Source organism: Pezoporus flaviventris, unplaced genomic scaffold (genome assembly GCF_033815535.1).
Source record: "Pezoporus flaviventris isolate CSIRO_AGI_PZ_B2104156 unplaced genomic scaffold, CSIRO_AGI_Pfla_v1 ptg000045l, whole genome shotgun sequence".
Taxonomy (NCBI): domain Eukaryota; kingdom Metazoa; phylum Chordata; class Aves; order Psittaciformes; family Psittacidae; genus Pezoporus; species Pezoporus flaviventris.
Genome location: NW_026892593.1, coordinates 1,525,298 through 1,542,634, shown reverse-complemented (window position 1 = coordinate 1,542,634; position 17,337 = coordinate 1,525,298). Strand labels below are relative to the sequence as shown.

At 40.4% G+C, this 17,337-nt stretch overlaps 2 protein-coding genes across 18 annotated transcripts in view; one reads left to right on the top strand and one right to left on the bottom strand.

Annotated features, from left to right (window-relative positions):
* Positions 1-1,156: 1,156 nt before the first annotated feature.
* HELB (DNA helicase B) lies at positions 1,157-15,554 on the top strand. 3 transcript variants are annotated; one of them, XM_061467174.1, is made up of 13 exons: positions 1,157-1,367; positions 2,629-3,003; positions 3,718-3,944; positions 5,262-6,134; positions 6,636-6,807; positions 7,717-7,858; positions 8,771-8,901; positions 9,847-9,931; positions 11,233-11,292; positions 11,551-11,755; positions 12,632-12,766; positions 13,000-13,449; positions 14,461-15,554. In XM_061467174.1, exons 1-13 carry the CDS (start codon positions 1,172-1,174, stop codon positions 14,545-14,547), a joined length of 3,138 nt encoding a protein of 1,045 aa, XP_061323158.1. In that variant the 5' UTR covers positions 1,157-1,171; the 3' UTR covers positions 14,548-15,554. The 3 variants fall into 3 exon arrangements, with proteins under 3 accessions (XP_061323158.1, XP_061323159.1, XP_061323160.1); XM_061467175.1 differs by lacking the exon at positions 1,157-1,367 and having other exon boundaries at positions 2,887-3,003; positions 3,246-3,944; XM_061467176.1 differs by lacking the exons at positions 1,157-1,367; positions 2,629-3,003 and adding an exon at positions 3,049-3,411.
* GRIP1 (glutamate receptor interacting protein 1) overlaps positions 15,407-17,337 on the bottom strand; it is a 366,320-nt gene continuing 364,389 nt past the window's right edge. For all 15 annotated transcript variants that reach the window (XM_061467161.1, XM_061467157.1, XM_061467163.1 and 12 more), the window contains one exon: positions 15,407-17,184. In XM_061467161.1, coding sequence (XP_061323145.1) covers positions 16,948-17,184 — 237 coding nt within the window. In that variant the 3' untranslated portion in view covers positions 15,407-16,947. The remainder of the gene's footprint in view (positions 17,185-17,337) is intronic.

Here is a 17,337-nt window from a genome sequence, read left to right as displayed (position 1 = left end):
AAAGTTAACTCACAAGAACTGAAACCAACTACCTCAAGACTCTGTTTCCATGAGATGTGCGGCTGGTTTTGAAAATCATGAAAGTTGTATTTACAAGTACTGGTACTAACACACTAATGCAGGTATTCCCAGCAAGGGGAAAGGGGCAGAGAACCATACTAGGACAGAGGGAGAGTCTGTGCTCCTACTCGTGAGTGAGCTGAAGGCCCTCAGTTTTGCGACAAGGTAGTGAAGAAAGGACAGAGCGCCTGCTGGATCATGCATGGGAAAGAGTCACAAACAAATGGGAAAAAGGACTGGGTCTCTTTTAGCTTAGACAAAAAGGAAATGTAATATTTTTATGGACTTTATATCCCTTTTTCTAAGCATATGTACAAATAACATTTGCTACCCTTTTGAAGGGTTTGCCCATGCTGCTGGCAGCTTCTTAGAAGCGGGGCAACCTGTCTGCTGCTGTGTCTAGACTGGTACATTATATTTAGCTTCATATTGGGCATTTTTACATTGCAGTTTGGTCTGGAGTGCAAAACTATCCATTTATGTAATTTCAGATGAAAAGAATCCACTATTCTTTTGCACTTGCACCTACAGCTTTTGTCTCTCCTTTAAAATGTTACATGACCTTGAGAAGCAGCTGGGTGAAATACAATACCACAGATTGGAAATCTGCTTTCATGATTTGATGTTTTTGCGATTGGGTCATGTAAAGACACAGAATTATCACCAATATATTAACAAATGCGCTATTTCTGCAGTAGGATGCCCACGTACGAGTACAAACGATGCCAGGGCCAGGGTCCGGGCTCACCCACGCGTACACCCAGCGCCTGTTCCTTCCACCTCTGGGAGATCACACCGCAGTTACTGATCCTCTGCTCTCCTGCCCCCTCCAGGCGCCAATTTTGTGTTTCCTCACCACAGCTCATCTGCCGGGCTCCAACGGCCTGTAAAGCCCGCACCTCCCGAGGCGGCACGGCCTCCTCAGCTTATCCGGGACCGCCGGGAGCACAGCAGGACTGCGGTCACCACCAGTACCCGGCCAGAGCCCGCCTGGGCCCCGCTGCCACAGGGTGCCACAGGGCCGCACGGAGCCGTCCCTCTCGACGTCTCCTTCCGCGCCGGGCGCGGTGCGGACGAAGGGATCCCACCGTCAGCGCGGCGCGGTAGAGGCATGGCGGTGCCCGGGCAGCGGCCTGGGCCAGCGGTCGAGTTGTGGGGGGTACTTCTGCCTCTGCGGCGAGAGGCAGTGGGGGACTCGGAGGAAGAGACCGACGAGGAGGCAGAGGAGGAGCCGCAGCTGGTGGAGGCTGCGCTCCTGGACGCTTCCGGGCCGGAGCTGGCGGCCGCGCTGCCCCCTCGTCGAGCCGGTGAGGGGCGGGGGTAGCTCAGCGCAGAGCGGTCGGCGGGGCAGCCCCCGCGGCCTCCCTCGGAGGCGGGCGTGGGCCCGGTGCGGGGAGCGAGCTGCAGAGCGGCGGCCGGCTCGGCGGGTCCTGTGGGAATGGCGGCGGCGCGGGCAGTGTGCTGCGGAGAGGGGGCGCCGCTGCGGCCGCCTGCTGGGGGTTGTGCGGGGCAGAGCCCTCGGTGCGGGCGGGAGGAGGTCAGTGCTGAGGTACAAGGCTTTAAAAGTTAACCACGTCCGAGCTCGCGCCTTCCCCGGGTGCTGGGAACTACGAGTAGAGAGGACACGATGCGGAGTGAGTGACGGATCTTACGGAGGTCGCAGAAGGGTAGTGTCGTTTGCATTTATATACGGCCACGGCATTGGAGCAGTAAGAAAACATTCAGGTTAACTCCGCACACAAAGAAAAGGCTTTTAGAAATCTTTTATGACATGCAAGGGTGTTGGTACTGAACATTAATGAGTCCCTGCGGTCCGTTCAGTACCTGGAAAAGCAGGGGACCTAGGAGCAACTTCTGCATAACAAGAATATTGTATCGAAAAATTGATTAAAAAATTCATTGAGGTAACAAGGGGAGAACAGATGGGCAAGTTGTTACAGACCTAAGAGCTGATGGCATGCTGATGGTGTGAGAAGGGGTCCTGCTAAACGTGGGAGTGCACTTTGTGCTGGTTGTAGCATTTAGTTCCGTGTTGTGGATCGAGGAACGGTGTGTTTATTTTTGTGAGGGAAAGGGGATGGAAACAGGAGGCAAACGAGGTCATATGAAGTGTTAAGAACTTGTTTGAATTGCTTATAATTTTTGTGGTTTCAGTTACAGAAAGTACTTGGTATACAAATGCGTGTGAGGAGAATGCAGGTGCCGTGATGGGATATTTTGCGGCAAAACTGCCTAAAACTGAATTGCAAACTTGTCTTGGCATAAAAGGTGATATTAAACCAGATGCCGGTGTGTTTAACTGGCTCATATGCATTTTTAACTTTGTAGTTCAGACTCCTGGAGAAGCAGCTTCGGTGCTTGTTTCTGAGGTTGGTTTTGCTTTTGTTTTTAAAGCCTCCTGGAAGGGCTGACGTCAGGAAGTTTATGGAACTTCCTGCTTTACTTTTACTATACAACTTCTACAAAAGATAAAAATAAGCTTTAAACAAGCAAAACTCTCTTAATCAAGTTTTTAATCTGTATGACTATTAATTTACAATGGCTTTATTTTTCTTTTTGACAATTCAGTTATTATACAAGAAGACAACACTAAAAAGAAGTATGAAGTAGTTGGACGTTTTCCGTTAATTGGCCCTTGGTGGAGAGTTAATGTTAAAGCTAAAAAACTGGGGTCAAAGTACTTTGTGCAAGGATATCCGTCGTATTTTCTGCGGACTGATATAGAAGAAAACAACCGACAAGTCTTTTCGCTCTTTCTTAAGGAATGTGAAGTTCCAGAGTGTTTTAGAGAAATGTTTTTTGCTTGGCTTCCTGCGGAGTCTGTGCTGAGTTTTGGAAATCTTGAAAACACCCTAAAAGAGTTCCAAGTTTCACACTTACAGGCAGGGGTTAAAGAAAGAGACACCAAGAATTACGACATCTTCTACTATGTTTCGAAGTCATGTAGGTACATCCTGTGCTATGTTTGTAAGTTAATGAGTGAGTTCTGTCTTAGATACTGTGTTCAAGCTAACTTGTCTTCATATGAAGTGTATATTCAGATGGTTTTGAATGTGCAAAGATTCTTTGTTTTCCAAGAGATAAATTTCTAAAAGTCTCACTTTCTTCTGAAATCTGTTTCACTTCTGAAATTTGTTTTTTAGCAAGATTTAGGGCACATCAGTTTTGTTATCCCCCTTTTGCAGATCCCAAGACTGATACAAGTGGTGAAAGTGATAGCTTAAGTTTGGGATCATTGAGAAAGCCAGTGGAGAGCACTGTTTTCCTGAGTTTCTCTGCTCATATGATACTACAGATTTAGAAGCCTCTTATTTTGGATTTTAAGCTTCTGTACATCTGTCTGAAAATTAGGTAAGCGGCAGGTGTGGTGAGGTCAGAACTGACAAAATGGAGTACACAGTTTAAACCGAGTGCATAATGCATATTTTCCAAATGAGTACGTTTAGTTGCAGTTTTTGTCATCTGTTTCCATTATTTTTTCCCAAGGCAGTGCAAGGAAAACAGTCTTTAGGATTACAAAGAATAAGAAAGTGAAAGAAATTGGGGATGTTTTGGATGCAGTGGAGGCAGAAGGATAAAAGCCAGAGTCTTTTTAAATTGTCGTTACAAATATCTTCATGTATTGCTGAAAGCTGTCTTGGTTTATGGTGTGTGCAGTTGCAGGAAAGGCAGCATTGGTAGCTCTGACTTTTCCTATGATACTGGAGTTCCTGCCGATTCTTCTGCCACGCCATTTTTGCTGTCTGTTGGAGATGGTGTGTTGGCAAAGAAAGACTGAGGAAAACAGCGGTACAGATAGTGAGGAAGAGGATTTTCAAGACAAGATGCTAACAAAATTGGATGAGATCTTAAAGAATGAGCTGTGGAAACTTGGATTCAGCAGGGTAAGTAGTGTTAAGCTGGGTAAAAAATATGGGGTTTGTTACATTAGAGCATTTGTTGGATTGAATGCTGTTTCAGTGACGTTCAGTTTATCAACTGGGCATTTGTAGGAGGTAAGTTTGGTTTGTTTGGAAATAGGCAATGCACTGGGCTCAGTTTTAGGAAAGGTTTGGTGTTTGGGTTTTTTTCCAGTTGGTCTACAACAAATTAATCTTGGAAGATTTTAAAAGTGGTTTTGTTACAACCATTTGTTTAGTCTTTTCTGCAAAGAGGAGAAAGTTAAATACTTGAGGTAATGGGCCCGAAAGTAAGAAAGCTGATTTAAACCCCTCAGTTGTTCAGTTTTATACCAGGAAATGAGATTTTCTATTCTTAATGAATAGAACAGTATCTATGCTTTCATAGTAAGGCAGATAAGTTGGTCTTAAGAGGTCATTTGGTCTGTTGGTTCTCCTTTCTTTGTAAGTTTTTTTGCAGTTGCTGCTTGCCTTCCTGTTTTTCTTCACTATACTTGCTGTGCAGCTTTACTGCTGCACCTCACCTTAGCACTCCTGTACCTCAGATGGCAGCTATGGCTTAATAGTTCAGACGTGAACTTAATCCCTCTGGTTTGGCTACCCAATGCTTTTACTGACAGATGTTCTGACTTGTCTTTAAGAGCTCCAATTGCAGCGTTTCGGCATTCTAGCCAATGTATTCCAGTGTTTCACATCTTTTCCTTTTAAAAGCTTTTTCCTGATGTCCAGTTTGACTGTTCCTTAATGCAGGAGACTTGTTGCTCTTGTTTCTTGTTCCAAAGACCTGCATTCTCACTGCCGGGTTTTTTTATTGCTTGAAGACTCTCTTTAGCTTTTTCTCTTGAGGCTCAGCAAGTCCAATTAATTTTTCTTTCATGTTTTTTGCTCATCCCAGTCTTTGACTGTTTTGCAGTAGTCTCTGTAAGGGTTATGTATTTGTTGAAGTAAAATATTAAGAATTGGGTACAGTATTCTGCTAGTGCCTTTCCTGTGCTCTGTTTCTATAGGTTTTGTGCCTTCACTTGAAACTGTGATAATCAGGTGTGCATGATTTCTCCCTCATACCCAGTTTATCTGCCAGGTTTTTGATTTTAAAAGTTTCTGGTTTATACAGAAGGGTGACTGAGAGGAATTATCATTCCATCTTACTTTCGTGTAGCTTGAAAAGCATTATAACTTCATACATTATGAAAAATAAATAATTCAGAGATTACAGTTTGTATTTACCAGGAGGAATGTTAGTAAGAGGTTAACATCTTCTGAAATAAATACATACTTGTTTTTATTCCTTCTGGGGAGAAGATCATCTACAGAGAACTGAAACTTTCCTACTGTGAGGCAACGTGGGCTGCATTTTGTCAGTGTGAACATCTCCTCTGGAGGATCCCTGAGTTGCAGAAGAACGCATTAATTCTGTATGATCAACTCAAGAGACGGTGTAGAGAAATGGGTCACACTTATCAAGATCAAGATGAATTAGCTCATTTTGTATCTAAAGATATGTCCATCGAGCATGTTTGGCAATCTCTTGAATTTTTGAAAGATCAGAGCGTAGTGATTAAGGAGAAAAAACTAGTGTTTCTGCCTTATCTTTATAAATCTGAAAAAGACATTGCAATGTATGTAGGTGACCTTATGTCAAACCACTCATGGAAACTGGATGTTGATGTGAAAAAGGTACTTAGTGTTTTTGAGATGTCAAGAGAAATGGTAGATACCAAAGTGAATGTTACCCAGGCACATGAAATGAAACATATGAAAGAAAATAGTCCAGACAGTCATAATTGTGAAAATCACTTTGCTGAAAAGGAAGTGGGGTCTACATCTGATACACAGAGTAAAGCAGAGTTGGACTTAGATCAGGTGATTGCTTTGGAGAAGATTTGTTCTAATCCCATCACAATCATAAGTGGAAAAGGAGGCTGTGGAAAGAGTACAATAGTTAGCTACCTTTTTCGTCACTTAAAGCAGATGGAAAAAGAAGTGGAAGCTGCTTCTAAGGCCTTTGAAGAAGACTTGGATGCGTCTGAGGAATGGAATACCTTTGATCTTAATGGGGAGTCAGAGAATATATGCACACAAAAAAATCTGCATGTACTATTTACTGCACCTACAGGGAGGGCTGCAGGCCTTCTGAGTCAAAAAACTAATATTCCTGCATATACACTGCATCAGGTAAGGACATTCTTTTGGTTTGTTTTTAAATTGTGTTCTGAAGGGCCTTTTGACACTGTCTGTTCTTGTTTTGCAAAAAAAAACAAACCCAAAACAAAACCTTGTGATTTAACTTTTCATATGAAACCCTTACCTAATGCTTAGGTACAACTTGTCAGTGTTACGTTTTGGAGAGTTGTAGATCAGTCATTTGAAATAAATTGTTTGCTGTAACTTTGGTTTTCGATTGTTATTTTTTTTTTCTACTTACACATCTCTCATTTGTGCCTCTCTAAGGCATCTGGTCCTTTTAGCTTCTCAGCTATTGTTTTGGGGTTTGTTTTTCCAGGGAGGAAATTAAGCCTGAAAGTTTAAGTCTGAGTATTGACAGTTTTAAGCTCAGAATTTCAGATGATAGCTCTAAATACAACATTAGAAGATTCTACAGTCTGGCTGCCTTTATAAGACAGTTGTTGACAGTTGATTCATGTCAGAACTTGATTTATTTCTGTTTGTTTCTAGATAATCTATAGTTTTAGATCGTGGAGGCAGAGAGAACAATTACAGCAATGGAAATTTTCTACTGTGACAGTTCTGATTGTGGATGAAGGAAGTTTGGTGTCTGTACGCATTCTGAGTTTGGTTTTAAAACTCTTATGTGAGCATGCTCAGCTTGCCAAACTTATTATCCTAGGTAAGTGAAGCAGCAACTTTAGGATTATACAGTGTTTAATAATAACACAATATACAGTGCAAGTATCAGAGCTATTATTGCTTTCACTGAGTCTCTTAAATACCCCAGAATGTTACATTGTTTTGCACTTGGATATTTCTGCTTATTCTTAAGGTCATATGAGAGAGTTTTCTAGCTCAACTGTCAATATGAAAATATCAGTATCTCCCTTCCCTGTTTAGCACTATTTTGTCTACTTCCGAAGGTATTATCCAGGCCAGGCTGGACGGGGTTTTGAGCAACCTGGTCTACTGGAGGTATCCGTGGCCATGGCAGGGGGGGCTTGGAACTAGATGATCTTTAAATTCCCTTCCAACCCAAACCATTCTGAGATTCTGTGATTATGACTTCATGTGATGGCTTATTACATCTTGCAACTGGAAAACTTTTCTGATTTCCCTAAATTTAAGTGTTTACATCTTAATTTCTTGTTAGAAGGGAGGTTTCATGTCATTCTTAATGCTAGGAATATCTTGGTTTAGTTCAGAAGGGGAGACACGTATAAAATGAAAATTTTCTGCTGTCTCAGAGGTTTGCTTTTTGGCATGCCATTCATAACATTTGCTTTTAAATATGTAACTTTCGAAATGTGTTTGAATAAGATGTGCTCACTGTCAGTGTTTATTATGCAGAGGGATTTGCACCTGCTAGTAAAGCATTGCTGAGTTTTATGAAATTCAAGCTACAGCCTGATCCCCCAAACAAAGCTTCTTAGATTCTTGGAAGTTTTATTTCATGTGAATTGTGTTGAAGCATGTTGCTACATAGAGGGTTGAGAATTTATTAATTCCAGTGTGGGGTTGTTTTGTTGGGTTTTTAACAGATGATCTGTTACTGCTTCTCACAAATACTAATATGCATTCTCTTTAGGTGATACTAGACAGCTACCAAGCATAGACCCAGGAAACATGTTAGCTGATATCTTTGAGGGTCTAAAATCAAGAGGCTTTTCTGTGGAACTGCGAACTAATCACAGAGCTGAATCACAACTAATTGTAGATAATGCATCAAGGTAGGGTCTCATTACGTATGTAAGAAGCATTCTTGTAGTGGGCTGGTCCTTTACCTGCAAAACAGTAGTGCATCCAGATTTGACTCTACATTACTGTTTCTGTTATAGTTTCTTGTTAAAAATCAGTAACACTGTTTTTAAAAGCAAATGGAACAGCCACCCAAAACAGCAACGGCAGAACCCCACAGATTTTTGCAGGAGTGTAGGTATTGGAGATAAACATGTGTGATGGAATATACTTGAATTTTATGGGACGAATTTCACTATTAAATACTCTCTGTTGTTTTCAAACGTGTTGTGTATGTGTTGACTTATAATTGCTTCCCTATAAAGGAAGTCTTAAAGATACCTCTGGTGAGTGTGACAACAGCTAAAACAGACTGAATTACATTGAGAGTTTAGGTGCCAAGGGCCATTAAATCGTAGTTTCCTTTTTTTTCTTTGTATTAATACCCAGAACTGCTGAATGTTTCCAGCATTTACATTACTTTTGGACTTGAAATACTCCTATTTACTGTCAGTGTATGACTTCTTTTTTAAACCTCAAGCAGCAGTATCTAGGTCCAAGTGCCCAAGACCTTTTGATGTTGTTTGGAAGCTGAGAATATTCTGGACTACCAAATGTTTTACAAACACTCTTTTTCTTTCTAACACTTCTGTGTTACTCCAGTCTGCTACCATGAGAAGTAAGAACACCTAGTATCTACTGTAGTGCTGAAGTGTTTGGAGGATAGATTACCATTTTTTTACTGTGAAGTTAAGTTATGCTTAGAAGAAAGTGTTCCTGATGTATGTACTATAGATGACCAAAATTATATAAATGGTGAATTTCAGGCTGATACAGATGATGTTACACAGGACTCCTTTAACTGGAAGTAACTTTTCTGTTTTCTCTCCACTTCTCTGGTCAAGAATCTCTCACCGGCAGCTTCCTGAATTTGATGAGGTGCTGGAAGTTTCTGCTTGGGATGAGGAAATGAAAATGCCAGGCCCAGAGAAAAAATTCATTTTCATTGCTTTGCCTGCTGGCGGGGGTTGTGACAGTACGTGTGTACACTCAGTTTGTAATCTTGATTTCCCTTTGGTAAAGCATAGACTGTTTGGCTGAAACTAGCACTTGGGGAAAATTTTAATCTAGTTTTGTTTGTGGTATAAATTTAAATGCTAGATTCATAGTTTACCTATAGTTTAGCTTTCTGTAAGTGGGTGCAGCAAAACCTGTAAGTGCAAAGGATACGCTGTAGAGCTCCAGCTCACCAGTTAGTTACATTTTGAAATGGGGGGGATGGCAGCTTCTATCAATGTAAACAAGTGTGATTGTCTTTTTCTATTGTAGGTGGAGCTGTCAGACTTTAAAAGATTAAATTTTTCAGTAATTTGAGTAAACAGCATCTGTAACAGGATGGTGCTGGACAGGAATGTGCGCCCAACTCTAGAATCAAGTTAGGAAAACGGAAGCAGAGAACAAGTATTTCTTTAAACATATTTTCAAGTTAGGATTAGGGCCATTGCTTTTGTTTTTTTGACCTTTATTGGATAAGTGGATTGAGGAGCCGCTACTTAATATGCATCAAAAAGCTTCAAGGAGGATGTGGTGTAAAAAAAAAAAAGTGTGACTATTATCGCCTTACCTTACTGTAGTAACTTACTCAGCAAATAATACTAAACCTGGATTTCTCCTGTATCGGTTTATCTTTACCTCTTTAATGTGCTATATCCAAACCTTGTTTTGTATGAAATATGCTCTGTGCAGCTGCTTAATACAGATAAACTAGAATTTCTCTTATTCCATATCAATCTTGTCTCTCACATTTTAATTTTTGGGAGGGGTGTGTTTTTGTGTTTTATGTTCTTTTCTGTTTTTTTTTTAAACAACTTGAAATGTCTTTGACGCAAGAAATAAGCAAAGGCAGTTTCATATTGAATTATGTTTTTCTTATATTATTCTGCATATTTTAACGCCTTACTTTTTATGACTTCTAAAACAGAGTTGCAAACTGCCATAAAGACTTTACTTAAAAAAGGACCAGGATTGCAGGATGCCAAACAATCACAGTTCATCGCTTTCAGAAGGTAATAGAGCATGTAGGCAGACATTGAAAAAATCCTTGCTTAGCAGCCATGATCTGAACCTACCTGAATGTGTTGAGTTGTAGAGACTAGTGGCAATATCATAAAATTACTGGAGAGAACAGGCCAGGTGTCTTTTCCTGTACCTTCTGGTTGCCTCCAGTCTCTCCATGGAGAGTTGCTTCATTTTTCTATAAGCTTAAGGTTACTTTGCCTTACCATTTTTGCCTTTGTGTTCATGTTCATCTGTACTGTTCATGTTAAAGAAACAAAGGATGGACATCGTAAGTGGTCAGGTTTTGTAGTACATTCTCTGAGAGCCTGTGCTCTGGTGTTTGTTATAGCGCAGTGTTCTCCAAAAGTGAAAGGAGAAGGAAGTCTCATCTTCAGGAGGAACCCACAAAATACAAAGAAATGTCCATTTTCAAAAGTATCCCATTGTGGTAGATGTGAATTCCAGGGTGCGTGATGGTACATGTAACCTACTGTCTATATATGCTTCTGCCACAGGCGGACATTGACCAAATGACAGGAGCTACTTGCATTTTGACTGTGTGACAAGGGCCGTATTTCAGTCTTGTAATCTGATGGGCATTAGTGCTCTTTTTGTACAGTGGCAAATGCACTTTGGATATCCAGCTTGGATATTTGGAAGCACAATACTTGTCATTTAAGAAGGGGTAGGGTGTAGGGCTCTTAGATGCTTTGAAGAAAGGTTGGAAAGTTTGCTAACCACTGATAACATGAACCATCATGTTATCCTGAATAGTATGGCCTCATAGTATGGTCCAGTAGTACCAATAGTCCATAAACTTATACTTCTGCACAGAAGGGTACTTTAGAAAAGACTACTACTTTTATTTGTGAAGAACCTTTTCTCAGCAATAAAACCCCACCAACTGTTTACAGGTTACTAGTGCACAAATAAGCAATTTATAGAGTTTAGCTAGTTCACCTGCTTGTTGTGAATGCTGAGTAACTCTGAAATCAGTTTTATTTTTCCAGTCTGTTATTAATGGTTTCCATAAAAGATTCCTCTAGAATATAGGTACTTAATCTGCATTTAAAAGGTAAAATTCCAGGTCTTTAAAAAGCAAATAAATCTTCTGACTATTTTTAATACATCCACAGACAGAAAATAATATATCCAGGATTAGTTTTGTTTAGTTTTCCTCTTTGTCTTAAAAACAAATCTAGCTAATCTAGGTATGCAGCACAAACATCCTTACCTTTCTGTGGTATTTAGACAAAACCGTTCCTTCTACATCATGATTTTGTTCTTGTTCTTTTTTTGTACAATGTAGGCAAGATTGCGATGTAATAAATGAACTTTGTTGCCAACACTATTCAAATCATTTAACCAGGTAAGCCAGTGTTTTGCATTTTTTTCCTGTGAACAGTCTCACTTTCATGGTGTTAACTCCATGTGACTGTTTCTTACCCAAAAGTTTTACAAAAATTCAAGAAACATCTTTGAAATGTGAGTTGTCTTAACTGGTTTTGAACGTTATTAAGGTTTTTAATCTGGCCCAAGTGTAGGGAGGGGAGACGTAAGAGATATTGAGAGATGGTAAATGCATACTTTATAAATGCATTTCTCCCTTTTTCTTTCTCCAATCTAGAGACCATAAAAACCGTCTCTTATTTCAAATTGATGACAAGATTTCCTGCACAAGGAATACGTACCTCAAGGATCTCTTGCCAGACTGTGGTTTTGGGGAGGGTCCTTATCACTGTGAACGCAAAAGTGGAGAAATCACCCTCACTGCAGACACTGCTGAGGAGGGCAAACGACTGTGCAATGGAGACATATTTTTCATAACAGAGGTAAGTCCTAGCTGCAAGAACCTGCACAAAACCCCCCAATGGTAACTAGTTCAGTCCTTGTAGAATGCTCAGAACAAAACAATTTGCAGTGTTGTTTTTAGTCCACAGCACATACTTAGTGTTTCTGCTAAACAATCATGTTAATAGGAAGAAAGAAGCAGACTCAAAATGGAGAATTAAAATACGTCTCAGAGCATTTTTGTGAAATGTGTTTCAGTTGATCTGCTCGTGTCCAGTGTAAATATGTTCTGTAAATACTAAAATGTAATTGAAATGGGTAATGTTTTGGATATAGGTAGAAGTCTTAAGTAAAGAATAAAGCTGTTACAGCTTTGAGCTCTCCCCTAATCTAAGATCAGGATCCTTAGAAAACTAAGCTGACCAAAAAAATAGAGCAGCAAAACCTCTGTATTTGTTTGCTGGCTTCAGTGAGCTGAATTGACTCAGCAGATGGTCCAGTGAAAGTACTAATACTTGTGCATGGGATGGGGCACCATATAGGGTTGGTGGGAGAGAGTCGGCTCTTTGCCTTCATGGCAGTAAATCATTAAAGTGGCCTCATTGTTATATTTCACTGTATTCACTGTATCAGTTTTCTGAGGGTTAAAACTACCTTAGTCAGCATTTTCCTTCCTAAACAGAAGGAGTTAGGGAAGGCCCTGTAAAGTGAAACTACTTTTCCTTCAAGGTGGTCAGTTGAAAGATAGCTGTCTTTTGGGTTTACCGTCTTCTGAAATTATTTCACTGGGTTGATATCGCAGCTATTTTTGCAGTAATTTCAGGGAAGGCTGGAATATGGATACACACGGATGTATGGACTCAGGTGAAACTGCTGATACAAGCTTACTGCTGAGTGTTCTTGTGGTGTTTCTTTAGGATGTAGAAATTAATAAACAGCGCTTACTAACCATCAGCAGCACATACGGCTCTACATACACTGTGAAGTATAAGGCACTGAAGAAGCTATGCCACATAAAACATGCATGGGCCAGAACTATTCACACATTTCAGGTAAAAAATAAAGCAGCTGTGAGCTGATAAAACCTTCTTATGGCTTTGTGAATGCACTGTATTTTCATGTGAAAGAGCCAGAGGGTCTCTTGAAACTAAAATTCCTTGAATGCAGGATAGCAGATATTCTTTGGAGTATCTGCAGTTGCCTCCACCTTCCTTGTTTTTGTGTCTTTTTTTCAGCTACTTACTGGAGATCTCACTTTGATAAGGTGTTTTTAAACATGTTCCAGGGTTCTGAGGAGAAAACTGTTGTCTATGTGGTTGGCAACCCTGGCCGTCAGCACTGGCAGCATGTGTACACAGCCGTGACCAGAGGATGTTGCCGTGTCTACGTTATAGCAGAAGAGCCACACCTCAGGAGAGCGGTCACTAACAAGAATGTGCCCAGAAAAACTCACTTACAGAGATTTTTGAGAGAGGCAATTGCAGAAAGGAGCAACTGTCCCGGACACGCTTCGTCCCCCCTGACCAACGGCTGGTTAAGTCAGGAGCTTGAGACTCAGTCTGTTAGTCTAACCCAAGGTGCTCCTGAGCCACCTGAATCTCTAACAGACTTGATTAAACAGGAAGAGTCAGCAGTTCTCATTAAAGAAGAGCAGACAGACATTTTGCAGCAAAGCCCACGTAAAAGACAACAAACCCCTGCAGAGAAGTCCGAGGATGCTATGAAAACACCCTGGGTGAGTATCGATCTCTGAACTGGGAAGGCTTAAAACAAACTCAGCACTGTCTTTAACCACCACAAATCACCTTCTTACTGTTACGATTGTTTTACCATTATTTATTTAATAATTTTCCAGATCCCCAGTAACTGGTAAAGCAGTTCAGTTTGGCAGGCGTTTTCCCAGAGTAATATGAAAAAAATAAGTTAACGTCAATAGTAGCAAATTTATACACCTTATTAGCCGACACATCTCTCCAATGAGTAGCTTAGGCTAGAGTCACTTACTCTTTGTATGGAGAAGTCTGTTTTTAAGAGCAGACATGCTGTAAGAGTTTTATATAAAATTTAATTGGTGAAGCCGTTTTTATACAGTCAGACATGCCTAATAGGTGTTTTTTTCATTATGTCTCATTTCTGAGCTCTGTCATGGGGAAAAAAACTGTTTTTGAGGACACTACTGTATTTTTGGACTACTGTGTTCAGATCTGGGGCCACTGATATAAGAAGGATGTGGACCTGTAGAAGCAAGTCCAGAGGAGGGCCACAAAGATGATCAGAGGACTGGAGCACTTCCCCTACGAAGACAGGCTAAGAGATCTGGGGTTATTCAGCCTGGAGAAGAGAAGGCTTAGGGGAGACATTATAACAGTCTTCCTAAAGGGCACCTGCAAGGATTCTAGAGAGGGATGTTTTAAAAGGGCATGTCGTGACAGGACAAGGGGGGAACGGCTTTAAAGTGAAAGAGGGGAGATTTAGATTACATATTAGGAAGAAACTCTCCACTATGGTGGAGAGACTCTGGCACAGGTTGACCAAGGAAGCTGTGTCTGCCCCATTCCTAGCAGTGTTTAAGGCCAGGCTGGAGAGGACTTTGAGCAGCCTAATCTAGTGGAAGGTGTCCCTGCCCATGGGAGAGGGGTTGGAATTAGATGATCTTTTAAGTTCCCTTCCAACCCAAACCATGCTGTGATTCTATGATTTTAGTTCTAGTTCAAACACTGATAACATTTTTGTTCTGTTTTGACAGAGAGCAGAAGATTCCCCACTTCAGTCTTCCAGACTTAGGAATCTAACTTTGGGTCACGTAACTCCTAGGAAGCTTTTCAAGAAGTAACAGCCAATCGACTGTCCTCATTATGAATCTTTCTTGAACCTGTTCCATTCAAGAATTCGGAGCAGAGAAGCTGGTTGTGCAGATAATTTTCCTGTAGGCTTTCCCGTACTAGCATGTTCTATAAAGTACATGCTTTTTTTGTTTTAAAGTAAGCCCTTTTCAGTGATCTGCCCTTTGGTAAAAAGGGTGTGTTGGTCATCAAATATAATTATTTTGTTTCAGTGAAGAATGAGAGGATCCAGATGTTCCATAAAAAATAGCTGGTGATTTCTGGATTTGAAGACTAGCTGGCCATACCACGATCTGTCCATCTCCAGAACTGCTGAGAACTTGTTGCATATACCAAAACTGTGGTTTGCTCTTGGGAGTCAAAAAACAGTTTACAAAGGGGACTTTGGATGTTTCTGGTGTGGCAGGTTTGTGGGCATGAAGTTTTCATTGATTATGGGTTTTAATCTTGTTAAAAGATTAGAAAGAACAAGGAAGTTGCAACCAGTGACAGAAGTTTTCCCCCACTTTGTACTTGAGAGAGATGTACAACTTGCCATTGCTGCTTCAGCTCAGAATTAAATGCTGGTAATGATCTGGGTAAGAAGTCAGAATTCCAAGTTGGAGTTAGATAAAATATTCCAATTTCAACTTTTGTGTACCATGTATGTGACTTACCACATTGTAACTTTGGAGATCAGCAAGACGGATGCTGATCAAACATCAGGCAAATTGCACTAAAATTTGGACAGCTTCCTTTTTTCTTTTTATACATAATGCTGGAATTTTTTTTTCCCCAAAAAACTGTGGAAAAAATGCCACCTCATTTTTTATGTCTTTAAATCACTGTTTATTTCAATTTATACAGTAGTTTTTCCATACAAATATTTGCAACAGTTTGAATTTCAAAAAACATAACATAGACGATAAATATCATGCTATTAAAGTATTAAATTTGTACAAAAATACTTTACAGTTTAATGCTTATTTGTTACAAATAAAAATACATATTTAAGTAAGTGACTCATGAACTTTTTTTTTCTCCTTCTTTTTTTACATGATTCAGCATTGAATGTCATTCTGACCGTTTCTGGCAGTGCTGAAATAGAAATCAGAGATTGGTGTGTGTGTGGGGCAGGTGAGCTTGTTCATGTGTTGGAAACAACAACAGGGATACAGTTAAACAGTTGAAATTGAGAAGAAACAACTCGGTAAGGTGACCGTTTAGATACGGAGACTCTACAAATGTACAAATCCAGGATCTTTATATTCACCAAGAACAGTAATTACCAATAACAACTTGAATACCGGAATAAACCAAAGCAGCTGCTGGTGAGCATATAATGCAACTGGCAGTACTTTATTGCTTGGGGGGAGAGGAGAGAGTTTGTGTGATGTGTTTGTAAAATATATTTACAATTTTAAATCCTAAAAACGTGTTGCAGGGGGTAACATTTATCATAAAGAAGCCTGAAAACAAAGTAAATAGGACTTTGGTCCCTTCAAGAAATTGACTTGACTTACTTAAAAAGCTCACGTGTGTCAGTACAAGTTTACAGGTTTATGGATCATTAAAGAGCTTTTGTATCAGTCTCCCACTGACATAGTTTAAAAAAAAAGCCATTTTCTTTTAAAACCTTTCTGTTTTGTCTGAACTCGTTTCAGTTTCACTCTTGTCTGTAATCCTCCTTCACAGAGGTTTCATCCCGCTAGAAAAGTCTCTGCTTAAAAATCCCCACAGGCTGCAAGATAGACTGTTAAAATATTTCATTGCATAGGGAAGAACATACCTTCTAACAAAATGTACCAAAGTGGGGCAGTAACATTCACCTCATACTGCAGCCTCCTGCAACCATGTTGTTAAACGTCTCGGCCATGCCTTGTTTGAAGAGTGCACCCTCCTTGCCAGCAGAATAAAGGTTCTGGAAATTACAGCTCTAGACATTTAACAAGAAAACCCAGTGCAGCATCACACTTCCTTATCCCTCAGGCAGCACCTTTCTCATTGACTGATAAAATGTGTTTTAAAAACCGCATAACCTGGACACCACTGTTTGTTAGCAGAGGTCAACTCTGTGCTTTTCCCTCAAACAGCAGCTGCTGAGGAAGAGAGGAACATTTAAATGATGTTTAAAACATCTCCCCAGTTTCCTATCTGGGGGGAAGAAAAGGCCCTTAAGAGTTTTGTACTGTTGCTAATGCTAGGTTGTTTAGAATGGACTGACTTGACTTAATGAAGAATTAAACCTTTTCAGAAGTAACCATGAATTAATACAAGCCTTGAGACAAAAAGACTGAGCTGTGCTTTTTAGTGCTATACAGCATCTGAGCCTTAATCTCAGAGAAATCTTAAAGGGATTTAGCACCATAATTGTCTTTTGTTACCGAATGTCCCACTAAAATGATTTTCTGCTATAATGTATTTGTAGGATCCCGTGTCTCTGTATGAACATCAGTGTGTCCGCTCTGCTGAAGGAAGGCATTAGTCTGATCACACCACTCCCCACTCACTGAAGTCTGTTGTTCTGAGCTTCCTTTAGGAGGTGCCAGCGGGTTTCTGCTAATAACCAGCTCCAGCTTATTGCCAGATTCTGCAATGAGGGGCACAACCAGACAGCAGTCAAAGTCTCTGGTGCGAACATGGTTTACCTGGACAATTAGAAGATGGATTTTTGTTACTATTTCAGGAGAAAGAAATGAGATCACAAGAGAAACAGATTTATCCTTGAGACTATGGAACCTGATTTAAAAATTCCAGGTGAAGAATTGCCCAGTACAAGACTATTTAGCCGTGGTGTCTGG